The sequence below is a fragment of the Camelus ferus genome, chromosome 6 (assembly GCF_009834535.1).
Source record: "Camelus ferus isolate YT-003-E chromosome 6, BCGSAC_Cfer_1.0, whole genome shotgun sequence".
Classification (NCBI taxonomy): Eukaryota; Metazoa; Chordata; class Mammalia; order Artiodactyla; family Camelidae; genus Camelus; species Camelus ferus.
Genome location: NC_045701.1, coordinates 5,830,839 through 5,848,704, shown reverse-complemented (window position 1 = coordinate 5,848,704; position 17,866 = coordinate 5,830,839). Strand labels below are relative to the sequence as shown.

The 17,866-nt window shown below is 43.2% G+C and overlaps 1 protein-coding gene across 6 annotated transcripts in view; it reads left to right on the top strand.

Annotated features, from left to right (window-relative positions):
• TLN2 (talin 2) overlaps nucleotides 1–17,866 on the top strand; it is a 396,032-nt gene that overhangs the window by 276,776 nt on the left and 101,390 nt on the right. For all 6 annotated transcript variants that reach the window (XM_032481038.1, XM_032481036.1, XM_032481034.1 and 3 more), the window contains 8 exons: nucleotides 1,086–1,380; nucleotides 3,754–3,920; nucleotides 7,163–7,291; nucleotides 7,801–7,914; nucleotides 8,558–8,671; nucleotides 11,133–11,267; nucleotides 13,221–13,349; nucleotides 15,536–15,638. In XM_032481038.1, the coding sequence (XP_032336929.1) occupies nucleotides 1,086–1,380; nucleotides 3,754–3,920; nucleotides 7,163–7,291; nucleotides 7,801–7,914; nucleotides 8,558–8,671; nucleotides 11,133–11,267; nucleotides 13,221–13,349; nucleotides 15,536–15,638 (1,186 nt within the window). The remainder of the gene's footprint in view (nucleotides 1–1,085; nucleotides 1,381–3,753; nucleotides 3,921–7,162; nucleotides 7,292–7,800; nucleotides 7,915–8,557; nucleotides 8,672–11,132; nucleotides 11,268–13,220; nucleotides 13,350–15,535; nucleotides 15,639–17,866) is intronic.

Genomic DNA, 17,866 nt, shown 5'->3' with positions numbered 1-17,866 from the left:
CTTTAGGTGACATGATAGGATTTTAGCACAAGCTGTCCAGTTCTGCTTTCATCCTTTGTTCTTTGCTCAAGTCCTCAGGCAGTGGTACATTCCTACATCTCATTGCCATTTCTATGTGCAAATCGCCGTGCCTCCCCTTTGGGCTTCTCACTGTGTCTTTTTCACACCTGTGCACAAAGAGCCCTTGGACTGTGCAGTACAGCATTGCAAATGGGGTCATAACAACCTGCAGAGATCACAGGAGCCCTTTCTACACTGCACAGTATCAGAATGAGGATAACGAGGAGGAAGTTCATGGTTGCCCGTTAGGATGTGCACACTCCGCATAGTACGTCACCTCGTTCAGCACTGCCATCCCCGTTTTCCTGAAGAGGAAACTGAGGCCCTTAGATGTTAGTGAGTAGATTGCAGCCACCAGATCCTAAGCAGCAGAAGTGCGGTTGCAACTCAGGCCACTCTGACTCGAGATGCCCTTTCCTCTCCACCACATGTGTCTGTGTTGAGATGATGCATTGCGGGATGGAGGCAACTCTTGCTCAACCTGATAACGTAACATTGAACCGATCCATGATCTGGTTCAGCCTGGCATTTCCAGTCCTCTGGGAGCATTTGCAACATCAATCAAAGGGGTCATTGATGGTCTCCCTCCTGCTTTCCTTGTTCACTGTCCAAGTAGCACAGATTGCTGACAACACCGCCCTGTTCTTTCAAGTACCATCGGGCAGAGTTGTAGGAAATACAGTACATTCCTAGATATATAAAAATATGTAATTCTTTTACATAGTCTTTTTACCTTAGCTCCAAAGACTCAATTCGGAGTGTCCTAAGAGGAGGAGGTATAAATGGTAAATATCAGAGGTTCGTCTCTGTAGAAGTAGTCAGCAGTATCGATGGTCATGGAGCACTAATGAAGATGAAAGTTAGTGGAAAAATCACCAAAACAGTGAAATGGTGAAGTATGAGAAACCTCCGCACTGGTTTAGTTTAATTCCTGGTCCTATAAGTAAGAGCATGAAAGGAGGTGGTGGAAGTGCCAGCCCAGAGTCATCCCGCAGCACCCAAGACCTGCCCCTGTCTCGCTTCAGGTCGTGAGCCCCACCATCAGCTCCCCTGTGTGCCAGGAGCAGCTGATTGAAGCAGGGAAGCTCGTGGACCGCTCAGTGGAGAACTGTGTCCGCGCCTGCCAGGCGGCCACGGACGACAGCGAGCTGCTGAAGCAGGTCAGCGCGGCAGCCAGCGTGGTCAGCCAGGCCCTGCACGACCTCCTGCAACACGTGCGGCAGTTCGCCAGCCGAGGCGAGCCCATCGGCCGCTACGACCAGGCCACTGACACCATCATGTGTGTCACCGAGAGCATCTTCAGCTCCATGGGCGATGCTGGTGAGGGGCTGGGCTGTGGGTGGGCCGGTGGGTTTGGGGTTTCCCAATGGTGGGACTGTGAGTGAGTAAAGGTCAGAGACCTCCTCCCTGAGGCTGGGAAAAAGATGCAAGTGTCCTCATGTGCCCATCCCAGCAACGCTGGAAGACTTAATGTTAACAAGGGCTTTTTCTTTCAATAACTTGAGTGCACCGAAAATTCCTTTTGTTCCAAGAATGTCCTTGTTGGATATGGTGTAAAGTTGGTGCAGCCACGGGAGGAGGAAAGAATGAGGCTTGAAAGGAAATTTATTATACTCACAGAGAGAGAGAGAGACAGAGAGAGAGAGAGAGAGAGAGATAAAATATATAATAATATACATATAATACATATAACATAGTATATAATTAATAGTACATAATAAATACATAGCTATTATATATAGTTATTATGTATATAATATAATATATATAATGCACCTTTTCTATTAGTTAAAAATTAAGTCTCTCCAGACCCAGTATATCACTATCCCATCTTAATCTCTAGAATTGACCGCTTGCCAATTTCTGCTTCATGTGTCCAGAAATGTTTAATCTTCCTACTGATAATATGTGTGTACAACACCTTCTTTCATTTCATATAAGTGGAATTTTGTTCCACATACTCTTTTGCAACCTTTTTCACTGAATACATTAGAAAGTTTTTTCTGTTGACTTATGCACTAATCTTTTTCTTGGCAGCATAGTATTCTAGTCACAGGACACATCATAGTCTACAAAGTCAGTTGTCTTTTAATGGACATTTAGGTGGTTTCCAAGTATTTGTTTTTCAAAAATATTGTTACAGTAACCATTCTTGTAAAAGTGTCTTGATTTACTTTGGGGCGTATGTGTGGGATAAATTCCCATCAGTTGATTTGTGGGCCAGTAACTATGTACATTTTTTTCTTTTAAACATGTCTGAAATTTTTCTCCAGAAAGGTTCTGCAGTTGGCAACCTACCAGTCATTTGTAAGAGGTCTGCTTTTCTGCTTCCTTATCGGCACAGAGCAGTACTTTATAACCAGCATTTTTTTTTTATTGAAGTACCATCAGTTATAATGTGTCAGTTTCTGGTGTACAGCACCATGTCCCAGTCATGCATATACATACATATATTCGTCTTCATATTCTTTTTCATTAAAGGTATAACTAGTATTTTTTTTTTAAAGAAAATTACCTGTGTTTTTCTCTATCCTTAAATGCTTTAAGAAGATGGCAGGACTCCACCCATTTGGATTTTTTTGTGTTCTTTTGTTTTTGGTTTCTTTCATAAACTTTTTGTCATGGAATGTTTTTAAATTTACAGAAAAGTTGCTGGGGAAATAGAGATCTCCTGTACCATTCCCAGTTTGCCCCACTGTTAACGTCTCACCTGGCCCTGCAGCACGTTGGCCAGAACTGGGAGATGAACATCAGTTACCTTACTGGTCACCAAGCCACAGACGTTACTCGGATGTCACCAGTGTTTCATTGATGCCCTTTCACTGTCCCAAGATCCAATCCAGGGTGCCTTGAATTGAGCACATTTGGATTTTTATGAAAGTTCTTTCCTCCGTTCATGTTAACAGTGCTTTGGCATTCTTCGCAAAAGACGTTTGGGAGAGGAAGTTCCTTGTATTTGAATAGTTTTATTTTTACTGTTGATTATGGTACCCCTCCCACTTACAAAAGGAAACTGAAATCGATTTCAATAAAAATCATGGTTACTAGTAGCAGTTACTAAAACAAGATCAAACCCAGTGCTGGGAAGAAAAGGGTGAGCAAAGAGAAGATTGATAGGGAAGCTGGGCCCAGGCCAGTCTCAGCGTTTGAGTGTGAAACTGGGGTCTGTGCTTCCTGGGAGCCAGAGCCAAATGAGCAAGCAGAGTGGGTCTGTGATTCCACTCGGGTGTTAGGCCGTATGCAGACTGACTCAAAACGAGAACAGTTTTTCTGTGCACGTTACTCACAGGGCTTATTATAGGGGCTTTTGTGTAAGCCGTTCTTGACGTGAGGTAAATAATATTTTCTATATAGTATTTACTACACGTAAAATACACATAATAAATCCGCATAATCTTGTTCCCTGCCTTCTCTTTATAAAAGGTTCCTCTTGGGTTACTTTTGTCATTTTCATCCCACACAGTTCAAGACTGAACTTGGATGTGTGCGGGGTGGACGGTCCTGGCAGCCACAGGGAATATTCTTGGTTCTCGGTCTGATTTGGCTGCATGGCTTAGGAATGGAGCAGGGAGGCTCATTTCTCTTCGTCCCTTTTGCCAGAGGAATATAGACAAGACCGTGCTGGCTGCTGCCATTTCACCCGCGCTTTAGGAAAGCAGACAGACAGACTGCATCCTCTGTCCCACCCTCTAGGTGAGATGGTGCGCCAGGCCCGGGTCCTGGCTCAGGCCACCTCGGACCTTGTCAACGCCATGAGGTCAGATGCGGAAGCAGAAATCGACATGGAGAACTCAAAGAAGCTTCTGGCAGCAGCAAAACTCTTGGCTGACTCCACTGCTCGCATGGTGGAGGCTGCAAAGGTAATGCATTGGATGTATTTGATTAAAAAGTGAACATTTTTGAAAGTGAGGATTTGGAAGGTACCTTCAAGATAGAGGATGGTCAGCCAAGTGTGCGTTTTTGTTTAAACTCTATATGACTTTGTAATGTTTAACCTTCTTCAAGTGGAAAAGAGGAAGGTCCTGGAACGTGTAAATGAAGCTCCTTAGGGGAGTGGTGCTGACTCAGGCATAGACAGCAGTCCCTGCTTGGCGAGCACTCTTTCCATTGAGTCATCGCCATTGGCTTTATTGAAAATGATGATTAATTTAAGCTTGAGCTTTTTCAGGAGTAAATTCAGTTAGACCTGTTTTCTTCCTGCAGCCTTGATATGACTTTGCCCTCCACTTGACTTCTTAAGATGTTGCGTAGTAGGGTGTTTCCTGCTTCACTGTTACCCAAACCCCAGTAGCAATTTTAAATATTATAGAAGAGTTTGAATAGAGTTAACAGTCAGCTTTGTGCTTTTTGACAGCTATGCTGTGTCATAATATGTCTAAACCCCAGTGATTCTTAACCCAGGGCTGTTTCCGAGTGCCCTATGAACCTTACTGATGTACACATGCCTTAATTCTACCTCCAAACGTCCTGACTTACCAGGTTGCTGGTGGGTCTCTATGTGTGTGTGTGTGTGTGTGTGTTTCACAGAAGATTCTGATGCCTACCTCTGGGTGAGAACTGTTTAAATGGATAAGGCTGTATTTTTTAGTGTTGTTTTTATTATACAGTTAGCACATGTTACTTGTGAAATGAGTAGAAAATGCAGGTAAGTGTAACAACGAAGGTAAAAATCACTTTCAACTTCATATGCGCAAGATAACATGATCAATGTATTTCCGTGCATTTCAAGTTCGTTAAACTTCCCCACATCTTATCCTTTCTCCATGGCCTCCAACAGAACAGTGATATATCTCAACCAAGTGTATGAATGGCTTCACTTACAGTGGTGACCTGCAGTGAGCCATGTAAACCTTCCTCCTCATCTGACACATCATTGTGTTACCTGAGGGTCTGAGGGCTCTTAGAGAAACGTCACAGCTGGGGCTGAAGACATACCCAAGGAGGGGCAGGCTCTGAACTTCCTTCTTCTGTCCTAGATCCCCATTTCAGCTAAGAAGCTCTGCTCCTAACTATCCCTTTTAGCAAAAATACACATTAAGGTTTTGATTTACAGTTAATTTTTTTTAAAGGTCTTTACTAGTTTTGTTTTTTTTCCCCTCCTTCAAAGTCTAAACAAAACCATTTCAAACAAACCCTTATAGTCACAAAAACTACTTGCTAGGCTGGAAAGAACCTTACTGAAAAATGCAGTCTGTCTCTTTTTTTTTAACAAATGAGAAAATTAAAACTCTGAAGGATGAAGCCTACCATCCCATAACCAGGACGAGCCAGGACCAGTGTGCACATTTCTGTCCAGATATGTGGTGCTCCCCAGAGCAATTCACTGCATGTACCAAGTTACCAAGAACTTTTAAGTATTTGTTATTTTTGATTGTTTGTATTAGAAGGGACAGCATTGGGTGTTTCTGTAAATTCTTCTAACTTTTTCGTTAAAAGCTGTCACTTTGTCTTCATGGTAGTATTTTAGTTTGCTGAATTCTGTTGAAAGATAAAGAATGCATGATGGTTAGACTTCCAAAAATGTATTTAGTGTGAAGAAAAAAGATATTTCATTATCAGTAACTAAGGTTCCATGCCAAAATAAGCACCCCATATGTAATACCCATTCATTATGAAAAAGACATTGCTGAGGAAGGATCCAGACGCCCACATCAGTGTAACGTGGGGACATGGTGGTTCCCTGCTGCTCGAAACACACAACTAGGGCTGTTGTGCCTCTTGAGGAATTAATAAAGGACTAGCTTTTTAAAATCCCTGATAACCAGAAAAAATAAAATGACATTCATAAACCTGCAGAAGAACACAAAAGGAGCCCAAACGATCCTTCCACACATGAAATGCAAAAATATCGTTTCTTAGTTGCTTAGAAACACAAAATCGGGACTACTAAAAGTGGTTTCAGTTTGAAAGAAGAGAAGATTCCATCCAAGAGGATTGATTGCCAAGACAATTCTGTCACAGATGTTAAAGCTGTTATTCAGTGTGAATTCCTGTGACATTTATAAATACCGTGGTTGAAAGAGATAGGTTTTTTTTTTGCAAATTGGTTAATTTGGCAGGGTGGCCATATGGATAATGGAGATGTTCAGAAAATTGATTTTCGATAATTGGCATTTCGTTCTGCCTTGCAAGCAAATGTTATTGCCCGAAAGCATTCATGGAAAGAATTTTGTTCATCAACCTACATCAAGTGCTGGTCACAAAGCATCCAGGTCTTGTGAGAAGAACCTTCATTGTTGCTTTTATTGCAGATGGGGGTGGATGGCTGGATGTGCTTTAGGTTTTGTTGAGTTATTGTGCAGCAAAATAATATCCTGTCCCTATTTAACCTTTAGCCCTTCCCATCTTCAAAATGCCACTCATCTGAGTAAAATCCACTTGGATTCCTAACACGGTTTAATCTACAACAACACAATAAAAGGGCTGTGGAGTTATACAAGGGAAGCGTGGCCATCGGCTGTGCACAACAGCCTCCTCTCTCCCTGCCAGGACAGGGGCATCGATTTCTGTCATTTATTCCGTACAGTTGGGTACTTGGCTATACTTGCCAATTCAGGCTCCTTAGGAATGCAGTTTCTAGACATGGTCTTTCTTGAACAACATTGCCTTATAGAAATTTGGGTGGCATTCCCATCCCCGCTTCTCCCTCCACCCCGGCCCCTGTGTGAAGCTGTAATCTTGGTCCATTCTCATTCACCAGTGCTGCAGGACACAAGAGTCTTTCAGCAGCAACACGTGTACTCCAATTAAAATAAAATTCCACCTGAGATGTGGGCAGGAGGGAGAGTTAGCTTAACATCTTTTAAACCATGGCTTTCTGACCACAAGTTAATTTATATGCACGATGAAGGCTGTGATCTCAAGTGTTTAATTATTACTGTTACATTTCCCCTGTTTAGCTGTGCACTTTTGAAACATCCCCTGGTAGATCTTGGTTTGTTGTGAGAGGAAACATCTTTATCATAAAGATACTGCTTGGAGCGTTTGGCTCTCTCTTCCAGAGACTTGATATTCCTAGGAAAATGTAAAATTGAAGGTATAAATTCAGTGTCTGTGGCATGCTGCCCCTTGGACCTCTTAATTTTTCTTTTCACCTTCGCAGGGGGCTGCAGCCAACCCTGAGAACGAGGACCAGCAGCAAAGACTGAGGGAGGCTGCAGAAGGTCTCCGGGTGGCCACCAACGCTGCAGCCCAGAATGCTATTAAGAAAAAAATCGTCAATCGACTGGAGGTCAATAAAGAGGCTGGTTTTGTGGGTTTTAGATCACAGAGAGTCCACTGAAAGAATAATCGAAGTAATAAGGCGATGCCTGTACAAGGCTTCCTATGTGTTTGGTGGGAGGAAAGGCCTGAGCACCAGCATTTGTGCCTGGTGTTTAGCTCAGAGAGCAGCCCGTGCTTGTGAGAGCAATTTTTTTTCCTGAAACGTTTAGACTTGGTGCTGCTTATCAGTGCCATCATGGTTTTGGGACTTGTCCCATGTCTTTTTGAGAAAGACAAGTGAACATCGGAACTTGAGCGTTCAAGCCTGCCTGTCTTTATCACTCGTCCCGGAGGAGACAACGGGGCGTTGCTAGGCTAGGGTGTCAGTGGTACTTAAAGGGCGAGTCTGTGCTGGGGACTCCCCTTTCTTGCAGCTAGCCAGCGCCCCCCTTTAGTGGAAGGGACATAGGTCAACATGCACGTGTGTGTGTTTGCACACGTGAACCCTGGCTCACCTCCTCTCACTGTCCTCCCCAGGTTGCAGCCAAGCAGGCCGCAGCTGCAGCCACGCAGACCATCGCCGCCTCTCAGAACGCGGCTGTGTCCAACAAGAACCCCGCGGCCCAGCAGCAGCTGGTCCAGAGCTGCAAGGTGAGGTTCCGGCTGCCAGAAGGCCAGGTTTGCTCTCAAAGACCCTGATAGCATTAGAGCTCCCAGCGCCCCTGTAATTCGATTAAGACCGATCAGCCAGGCCCCTAATCCAGTTTGTTCCGGCTCCTGTGTTCCAGGTGTACACACACATCTGGTTTTTGTCTGTTAAATGGATGGCTTGTGTTTGGAAAGAGCATGATGTTTTTCCCAGCATTGTCTTTGCTTTGTCTAGATTCTTTCCTTTCTGTTTGAGAGCCCGAATCAAGGAGGATCAATGATAAAGCCATTTTCAGGCTCTGAAATAGGAATGAAGTATTGAATTTCCAGAGTGCCTCCCTCCCCTTGAGTGGTGGCCTTTGCATTCAGTGTTGACTCATCGAATGGGTGATTTCCTGCTTTGCAGGTCCCCTTTGGGACCAAAGGGCAGGGTGTGTGTGGGAGGAGCCTGCTCAGAGATGCTGTGTTGGAACTCAGTGTTGGCCAGGACCCCGCTGGCTGAGGCTGCTGCGTGAATCCAAGGTCTGAGCGACGGCACATCCACAGAACATTAGCACCTGGGCATTCCCCGCTCCCCGCCCCTCCCCAGGTTTGGTAATTCACCATCCATGTTGTGCTCAGTTCTCATTTTCCTTGCTTTCTGTAGGCAGTGGCTGATCACATTCCTCAGCTGGTCCAGGGAGTCAGGGGGAGCCAAGCCCAAGCAGAAGACCTCAGTGCCCAGCTGGCTCTCATCATCTCCAGCCAGAACTTTCTCCAGGTAACACAGAAGCATTCACCTTGGTCTTACCCAGAACCTCAACCCACCCCAACCTGCTCCAGGCAGGGGCTGCCCTTTATCCTTAAGGAGAGGAGTTAACACATTCCAAAGCCATAGCAAAATGTTTGCAGTAAGCAGACCTGGAAGCAGTTTTAGGAGAGGGAGATGGCAAAGCAGGACGCTGGCATGCAGGGAAGTGGCCCCTGGAGATGGCACACAATCCCTTTTTCTCTTTGTTTCTCTTCTATGAGAGAAAACATATGATAAGTTGCACCTTCGGATGGACAGCCTAGTAGTAGGTATTGCCCTGGGTTTGCTAGTGTCCAGAGTACCTTGTGCCATCACTTATGGCCCAGGAAACAAGAATCGGTGAGCGCATATTCTCCAAAGGTGCGGTGGTTTCCAGCGGCAATGAGGGAATTGGTAAGGATTATCAGTCTTTGTTGGGGTGAGGGATAGATTTTTTAAAATTAAATACAATGTGAATATCAAGTTGTGGGAACACTCCCTTTGTACATACTTCTGTATGTGTACTCACACCTGGCACTTTGCCTTCTTGTACCCCATGAGCTGTTCGTGTGCTCAGGCAGTTGTCTTCCTCATCCCTGTCTCCTCAAGCCTGAAGTCACAGGTCCCAGTGATACATCTGTTTGGTTAATTTTTCAGTGCTATAGCTCCAGCATGCAGGGATAGAACAGGAAAAGTTTGTGCTTCCCCACCTTTTAACTACATATATATACACACAAACGTATTCATGTATGTATGTGTCCTCTTGGAATTCATTGTATGTAGACGGTTCTTCATGTTAACATATTATGAATGTTTGTGATTTTGAGTCATACTTGGCATTTAGCTGCTCCCATCGTTGGACACGTAGGTTGTTTTCAGTTATTTGCCATGATAGACAATCATACATAGACATGATACAATAACATATGATACATGTTATATGATAGACATGATACAATAACATATCTTTGTGTGCACTCAAATCTCTGTGACCCTCTTGCATTGTTTTCCTTAGGGTAAATTTCTAGAAACACGATTGTGAGCAGCTTATTTTTATCTTCAGGACATTGAGAATTGTGGCTTGGACAAGTTGTTTATCTTCTGCGTTGTCCCACTGCGGGCAGGATTGGAGGATGTTAATGATAGAGCGATGTGGATGTGTTCCGGGCTCACTCTCTCTCCCTGCCCTTGTTTTTCCTGTTTCTTGTGTTCTTTTCATTTTACTACTGGAGACACATCAGATCTTTACAAGAATAAAGCCAGAGCCAGAAAGAGAAATGGAATCAGGAGATCAAAAAGTTTTAAACTTTTTTTAAAGTTTGTATTTTAACCTGTCTTCATACCTGTGGTAAAATTGCCCTTCCAGAAAGATGAATGAATTCTACATTTACAGCTAGCGGTGTATGAAGCACACTTTTTAATACTTTTCCAGGTTGGGAAATCAATCATTGAAAAAAAAAAAAAAGCTTTTGCCAATTTGCTTGGTAGAGTTTTTACTGTTTGACTTTATATTTCCTTGATTTTTTCATTGTTAAACATTTTTTACATTTCAGTTATTTTTTATTATGTGAACTTTCTAGTCATGCTTTTTTGTATATGCATGCTGATTTTTCTTACAAATTCTCATGAATTCTTTAAATATTAATAATAATATTAACTTTTGTTCTTAAGATTTATGTCTGGCATTTAAATTGTCACAACTTGACTAAGAGCAGTTATATAGCATACATATTAAAACCCTGAAAATTAAGTATACTCTTTGGTCTGGAAACTCTGTTTTTAAGAATTTATACCAAAAAAAAAGTTATGAATGTGTACAAAATTTTAGCTACAAAGATGTTTTTCATATTATTCTTTATTATATGCAATGAGTGGAAACATACTCAACAATACAGAATTGCAAAGCGATAAATGTATGTGCTGGAGTATTACATAGCCCTCAAAAAGATGGAGTACGTGGAACAAGGAGATTGAAAAACAGAATAAGTAGCATGATCTTATTTTTGAAAATATATATGCCTGCCCACAGACACCGACGCATGGTGAAATTATCCTGGGTGGGGAGATGTGAGAGGTCATGTGTTTCATTTATCTTGCTGTATTTTTCTAAATAGTCTATTAGATATATTTGAGACACAGATTAAAGAGCTATTCCAAGGACCACAAACATACGGAATAAGAAACTGTCTTTCAAATCTATTTTAAATGAGAATTTCAAGCCACTCTCCCAGTTTTCCTCCCCACTCCACCCCAAAGGCATATGCTCTTTGCTTCAAACATTCCTGGAATATATTGCCCTGGATATTCAATTCTGGGGGGAAACTAGATAGTTTTAATATTCCTTGTTTTAGGGTAAAGTCAGTTCTGGCTGATACAGCGGCATTGCTGTTGGGGTCTCTGCTCTCTGACTTTTGATGCCTGGAACTGTCTTACTTTCCACTTCTTTCTACAGCCTGGGAGCAAGATGGTGTCCTCTGCCAAAGCTGCAGTGCCCACTGTGAGCGACCAGGCTGCGGCCATGCAGCTGAGCCAGTGTGCCAAGAACCTCGCCACCAGCCTGGCAGAGCTGCGTACCGCCTCACAGAAGGTAAGTGGACCCTTGTCACCATGATTAGCCTGTCGGGAGTGGAGCTTTTAATTTCTTACTGATGGTGTGACCTGGGTGCTCCCTGCAGCCTGAACACTGCCAGGCATATTCCTTGGCACAGTTGTCTGTTCCATTTGCTTGACCGTTAAAGACACTCACGTGGATTGGCTTCTACCACTTGGAGTCACTGTCTCGTAGTCTTAGTTATCACCTTCTGGTTACAGGTGACTTTGGTTAAACCATGTTCAGTTGCCTGCTTCGCCTCCTCCCTTACCCTGAGACAAGCAGTGGTCTATTTTTCAGTCTTAGGGAGACTGTAGTCAGTTTATTGGTGACAGGTCAACTGTAGGCCAAAGTCAGGGAACACATCTTCCAGGTATCATCTTGTGAACTAATATCAAATTATTTAGGCAGCAAATCTACTTTGGAGTGTCATTTATATTAACTTTGCCCTGAAAGGTTTTCACATCTCAAATGGGAACATTCACCTTAACAAGATCCTCAATAGACCAGAATTGGAGATTAATGAGTTTCTGTCTCTGGAATTTATTAATTACCAAAGGGCCTCATTACTATACTGTTTGATGTGGTATTAGCATGAAGTTCTGGCATGAATTCATTTTTCCTCATTGCAACAGTCCCTTTATAGAAACAGGCAACCTCATACCTGAGTGAGGGAGGAAGGTTAGAAACTGATTTGAATTTGTAGTATGAACAGTCCACTATATCACCAAAGAAAAATATCTATAGAGATCCAGGGAGCGTTCGCACTGGAGTCATGTGGGGGTATGCAGAATGCACATTCCTGGGCCTTGAGCACCCAAATCAGAATGCGAAAACGAATATATGTCTGTGTATGCATGACTGGAGCATGGTGCTGTACACCAGAAATTGATGCATTGTAATTGACTACACTTCAATTAAAAAAATAAAACTAGATCATCTGGTCATAGAGCACAAACATCACGATTTTAACAAATTTCTTCAGTGAATCTGTGACACACCCACCTGAAACAGCTGCTTGGTAGAAGTGAGCCCCAAAGTGAAGCTCAAGCAGGACTGTACACTGGCTTCAGGAAGACACTGTGAGAGCTTTTAGTTATTTTTGTATTATAAGGGTCAAGAATACAGGCTATAGAATCAGACTGCCTGCGTTCAAATTCTGGCCTTGCCACTGACTAGTTTTGTGTCCTGGGCAAGTTAATTAAACCTCTCTGTGCCTCAATGTTCTCACCTAGTAGTACTGGCACATAGAAATCAATCAATTAGCATTTACTGCTGCTGTTAGCATTATCTTAAAAGGAAAGAAGTTAAGATTTACCAGTATTTAATATACTTATCAATGATCATATATGTGTCTAGTTTATTAATATGTGTGCTGGGGGGTGTGATCAAAGCATTTGGAGACCAGTGTTCTAAATGATCATGAACTAGTGTTCTTAAAACAAATATTTTTTAATGAGGGAAAAAGAAATCCTTCATCACCTTCAGTAAGAAAAGATGATGATCTACAATCTAGAGATTTGTAAAGAGGATCAATAGGTTGATAGAGACATGTCCCCAGAGTCCTGAGTTCATTCATTCATTCACCCCATGCTTCCCAAGCTTCTAGGTGCACACATACTGTGCTCGGAGCCCTGTGTCTAGAACCTAGACACAGTGAATAGGGGGCCTCTTAGTCTGAGAGGCAATGCATTTTGTATAACAGCTTCGGGGAGACTTTAAGTATATCCAATTATGAGACATGCATAATTGCTTGTTCAGGGATCTGAGGACTAAGCTCCTGGTGGGGCTTAGGTTTGTGCTCTCAGGAAATGCTTGCACCCTTTGCTTCCTCTTGGTAGACTGGGAGAGTCATCGGTTATATCCATCGGTTATATTCATACGTTGCAAGGTACTGGGAACGCTTTTCCCCAGCAGACTGTGTGCACATGTTCCCAACTCTCCTGACAGGCCCATGAAGCCTGTGGTCCAATGGAAATCGATTCAGCTCTGAGCACGGTGCAGACGCTGAAGAGTGAGCTGCAGGACGCCAAGGTGGCTGCTGTGGACAGTCAGCTGAAACCACTCCCAGGGGAGACTGTAAGAGATGCTGGCAGCAGCTGGGGGCGGGGCTCTGCCTTTTATTTGCTGCGTTGAGACATTTTGGAAGTTGGGGGGGGGGTAGTGTGCCTAAATTTCAAGCTTTTCTAACACATAGCCCTAGTGTAGCCTTTAGAACTGTGTTCAGACAGAGATCGCCCTGATGCCTCTGGTGATGGTTCTGCATATGTTCTCCTGGGGTCTGGCTGGGGATGAATGGGGATCTGTTAATAGTCATCCCTCTTTTTCATAAACAAGACCTGCTGGTGTTTGAGGCCGGTGTTCTGATCCTGTGGCCTTTTTCTGAAAAGAATGCTCAGTGTGGCTGGAGGAACTATGTTTAGAACCAGAAGTTCTGGCTTCTGGGTTCAGGTTGTATCATCAACCAGCTGTAGGCAAGCCCCAGATCTCCTCTGAGGTAGCTTATGGAGGAAATGGGTGGCAATGAGGTTATAAAGATAAACACAGAAACCATTTTCAGCTGTCATGTCTTTTTAAAAGACATTTCTGTAAGGCGCTTGTAAGGCACTGGAATGAACAAGAGTGAAGCACTTGAAGGTAGTAAAACCACAACAGCAAGTAGAATGATGGCACCAGAAATCTAACTGGATCATGTTACGTGACTTCCTGATGTCTATGGCAGGGTTTTCCTGGCTAAAATTTTACCAATATTCCTCATTTGTAAGCCCCTCGTTTCCCTCATTGCTAATAAAATGCCACCATTTATTAAGCACCTGTTAAGCAGTGTATACACACTCAGTCACTCTCGTTTATCCTGATAATGACCTTAATGAGCAAGTGTTGTTCACCCATTTTACAGCTAAGGAAACAGAGGTGCAGAGGTTGTCACTGTTCTCTCCAATGTTACCTGGCAGTTTGCGTCAGAGCCGAGGCTTGAATCCCATCTACAGGACCCCAAAACCCATGCTCCCAACCCCTCCTGTTGACAGGTTTTACTCTTAACTATTGCCGCTCCTTAGATGAACTAAAAACTTTCAGAATATAAAGGAACTACCAGGGCAACTAACTTATTGGATAATGACTAGTACCTCAAAAGCACTCAGAAAACACTTCTTAAATCAAGCTACCTCTAATTGTAAAAACCAGGAAACTCAGGCTCAGAGAGCTTAAGTCACTTAACTAAGGTCCACCAGCTAATGATGAATTCAGGGTTGGTTCCTGGGTCAGCAGCTTTGCAATGTGGTCCAGGTGTCCTTTGGCAAACTTCTGTACTCCAGGGTGCCCATGACCTACATCTGCCTTTACGTAAAACAACCGTTCAGTTAAAGTGCAAGAAACATCATGTAATTTTTAAAGAAGTTGCCCTAAAAGAATATGTGTATTGTGTTGTATTGTTGGCTGCAGTGGGCCAGGCTGTTTCTCACTGGAATGCAGTGCCTCTATTGGGAAACGCATTGTGGGATTAAAAATAAGCACGTTCCCTGATGTTTTTCTGAACTCTCACAGCGTACCCCAAAAGTTCTCTTCCAAAATGTCGTCCTCATCCAGTAATTAAATAATTACCCATACCCTAGACCTTTAATGACTTAATTATCTGAATTATTTATTTAGTTTACAGAGCGAGATGAGGTGCAGGTCACGGGAAGCAAGCGCTTTGCCCGTTTTCGTAATCTCATCTACCACTCCAAGCCTCTATTTCTATTGCATTTCCTTCTGGTTAGAACTCCTCAAAGTAAAATAATCAAATTGTACCATGTTCATGGTCCCGCATGCCAGGAAGGTGGACCAGCTGGATGTCTGCCCACTTCCTGCCAAGGCATAATTAATTCTCACTAAGGATTTGTTGCAGACTTCCTAAATTAGCTTCTAAAGGCATAATACTAATAGCTACCATTTGCTGACTACCTACATTAATTTTCTGAAAACCTTCAGAGCTAGGTGCTGTGATCTCAGGACACGGAGACTTGGAGCGGCTTAATAATTTACCTCCATCTCTCACAGCTAGCAACTGGGGAAAGGGAACAGAGGGCAGGGTGTGAACTCAGGTTTGTTTATTGTGAAGCTTGGGCACTTTCCCTCCATCACCCCACTTCTTCTCAGCGCCATTGGTGTCTTGGGTGGGAAAGAGTTAAGGCCCAAAGTTTGATTTGCATTATTTTGGAACTGAGATTTCAATGGATGGTTCTTTTCTTCTGAGCTCTCCTCCCCCTCAAATATTCCTCCAGCTGGAAAAATGTGCTCAGGACCTGGGAAGTACATCTAAGGCAGTGGGCTCCTCCATGGCGCAGCTCCTGACCTGTGCTGCTCAAGGCAACGAGCACTACACAGGTGAGACCCGCACCCTCGGTGACGCCCGGTGGCCAGGTGCAGACTCCTGGGCTGGTCGGGGGAGGTCACTGATCTGACAATGAACCTGACTGTTTTATCTCAGCGGTTCAACACACATTTTTCAAGCTCCTTCCACATGCTTGCTACTGGGCTTGATGCTAAGCATACGAAGACTGATCAAATATGATTCTCCCAAACTGTTTGAGAAAACAACAAATAAGATCTTAGTGACATTTTCAATGATGAAAGGAGACAGATGAGTGAGAACTGACAGACTCAAAGAGATAAAAACCTGAATCTCTCCAGGCATAGGGAAGCTGACAAGAAACCAGCTGATGGGGTGCTGCAAAACTCTGGGAGGGTTTGAGTGCTGCAGACACCAGGTATCCTTGAACCAGGAGGACTGGGTAAGGAACAGAATGGATAAGGAAAACAGCAGGTGACATAAGGGAGGGGGTGTTATCAGAGTAGGAAGCAGACACCGTAGGCAGTCTGTAGCCATCCAAGATGCAAACATCAAGAAGTTTCAGTATAACCTCATTACTTAAGTAGGAAATAGAAGAAATCTTCAAGAACTGAGTAGCTCTAGAGATAGGAATCAGGTGGGCCCAACATGGATTGCAGCTTTTGTTGTACAGCAGTACAGCTTAACTCTTTTTTTTTTTTTGAAATATATATTGTTATTGAAGAATAATACACATCCAGAAGAGAGCATAAGACCTAAATGTATACTTTCGTGAGTTGTCACAAACTGGATGCAACCCCAGAAAGCTCCGCCAAGATGAAGTGATGGACATCTCCAGCGTCCCAGTGCAGTTGCCGGGTCATAGCCTGTACAGCTAGCTATGCAGCCACACTCCTACCGGCAGCACCTGGACGTCCCAGTCCTACACTCTTGTCACCACTCTGTATTGTCGCCATTCGCCATTCTGTTGAGTGTGTAATAGTGTCACGTTAGAGTTTTAATTCACATGTCCCCTGAGGCACAGTACAGTTGAGGACCTTTTCCATTTATCGACCATTTGGTTATCTTCTTTTATGAAGCATCTGTTCATGTCTTTTGCCCATTTTTAAAAATTTGAGTTTGCTGACTGCTTATTCATTTGTAGGAGTTTGTTGTCACATTTATTTCTTGTATGTTGCAGCTTACCTCTCCACTGTCTTAAAGGTGTTTGTTAATGAACAAAACTGAAGTTTTACTACATCTAATCATTGGTGTTTACATCGCAGAGATCATTTGAGGCTCTACATTGTGTTTCCTTCCCTACAGAGGATGATTCTTTTATTTTAGTAGCTGGTAAAGAAAGGAGCAGATCAACCTAACGTGAACAGCATGGAACTGATTGGATCTTGTGAAGTCTATTTCCAGCTTACCTTTCAGGGCATAGCCCTTGGTGCCTCCCATCCAAACGTCTGTGGTGTTGGCCAGGGCCCTTCTGATTCTTGAGCTCAGAACTGTGTGTTTCCATCATCCCAGCCCAGTGAGATTTCAGGAAGTGTTGCTCACCTTCTCAGCTTCTTAACAGGGAGAAGCAGCATTGTACTCAATTCTCTGTGCTTTCTTTCTCTTCAAGATCCTGGCTCTCTTTACCTTGGTTACTTAGTGTTTCTCCAGTGCCTTGAAACAGATAATTTTGTCTATTTTTTTTCTCAGTGTTTCTGGTTGTTTCTCTGAGGGGAAGGCTTCATCATTAGTTATTCTGCCATTACTATAAGGAAAATCTTCTTTGATTAAAAAAAAAAACTATATTTATTCCTTTAAAAATGAGAGCACAAGAGAAGTACAAAAAGAGTTAGACACAGGGTCATACAGCCCCTGCAATAAAAAGAATGTACAGTTCTGTCCTCGTGAAAAGGTAAGGGAGTTTCAGAGCAAAATTGACACCTGATCAGGGTTTTAAGGATCATTTATGACTCATTTAGCATTCAGGGAGAAGGGAAAGTATCTGTAAATTCTTAAAAGCATAAGGCATATGAGAGATTTAGTTTCAAAAATTTCCACACATTCCTGAAATCTTGCCAGATTTTTGTGCAGATGATGAAATGGATTTTTAATGAAGGAAGGACCGCTTTACAAGTTGCATCATCTGATACTGATAACATCCAGGATGACAGACTGTCTAGCTGGTGTCTGAAAAGCAGGCTAGAAGGAGCCGCATTCTGTTTTGGCAGCCGCTGACGGGTGGTGGATGTGGGAACAGCGTAAGTGAAGAGTCCCTGAGGCCAGA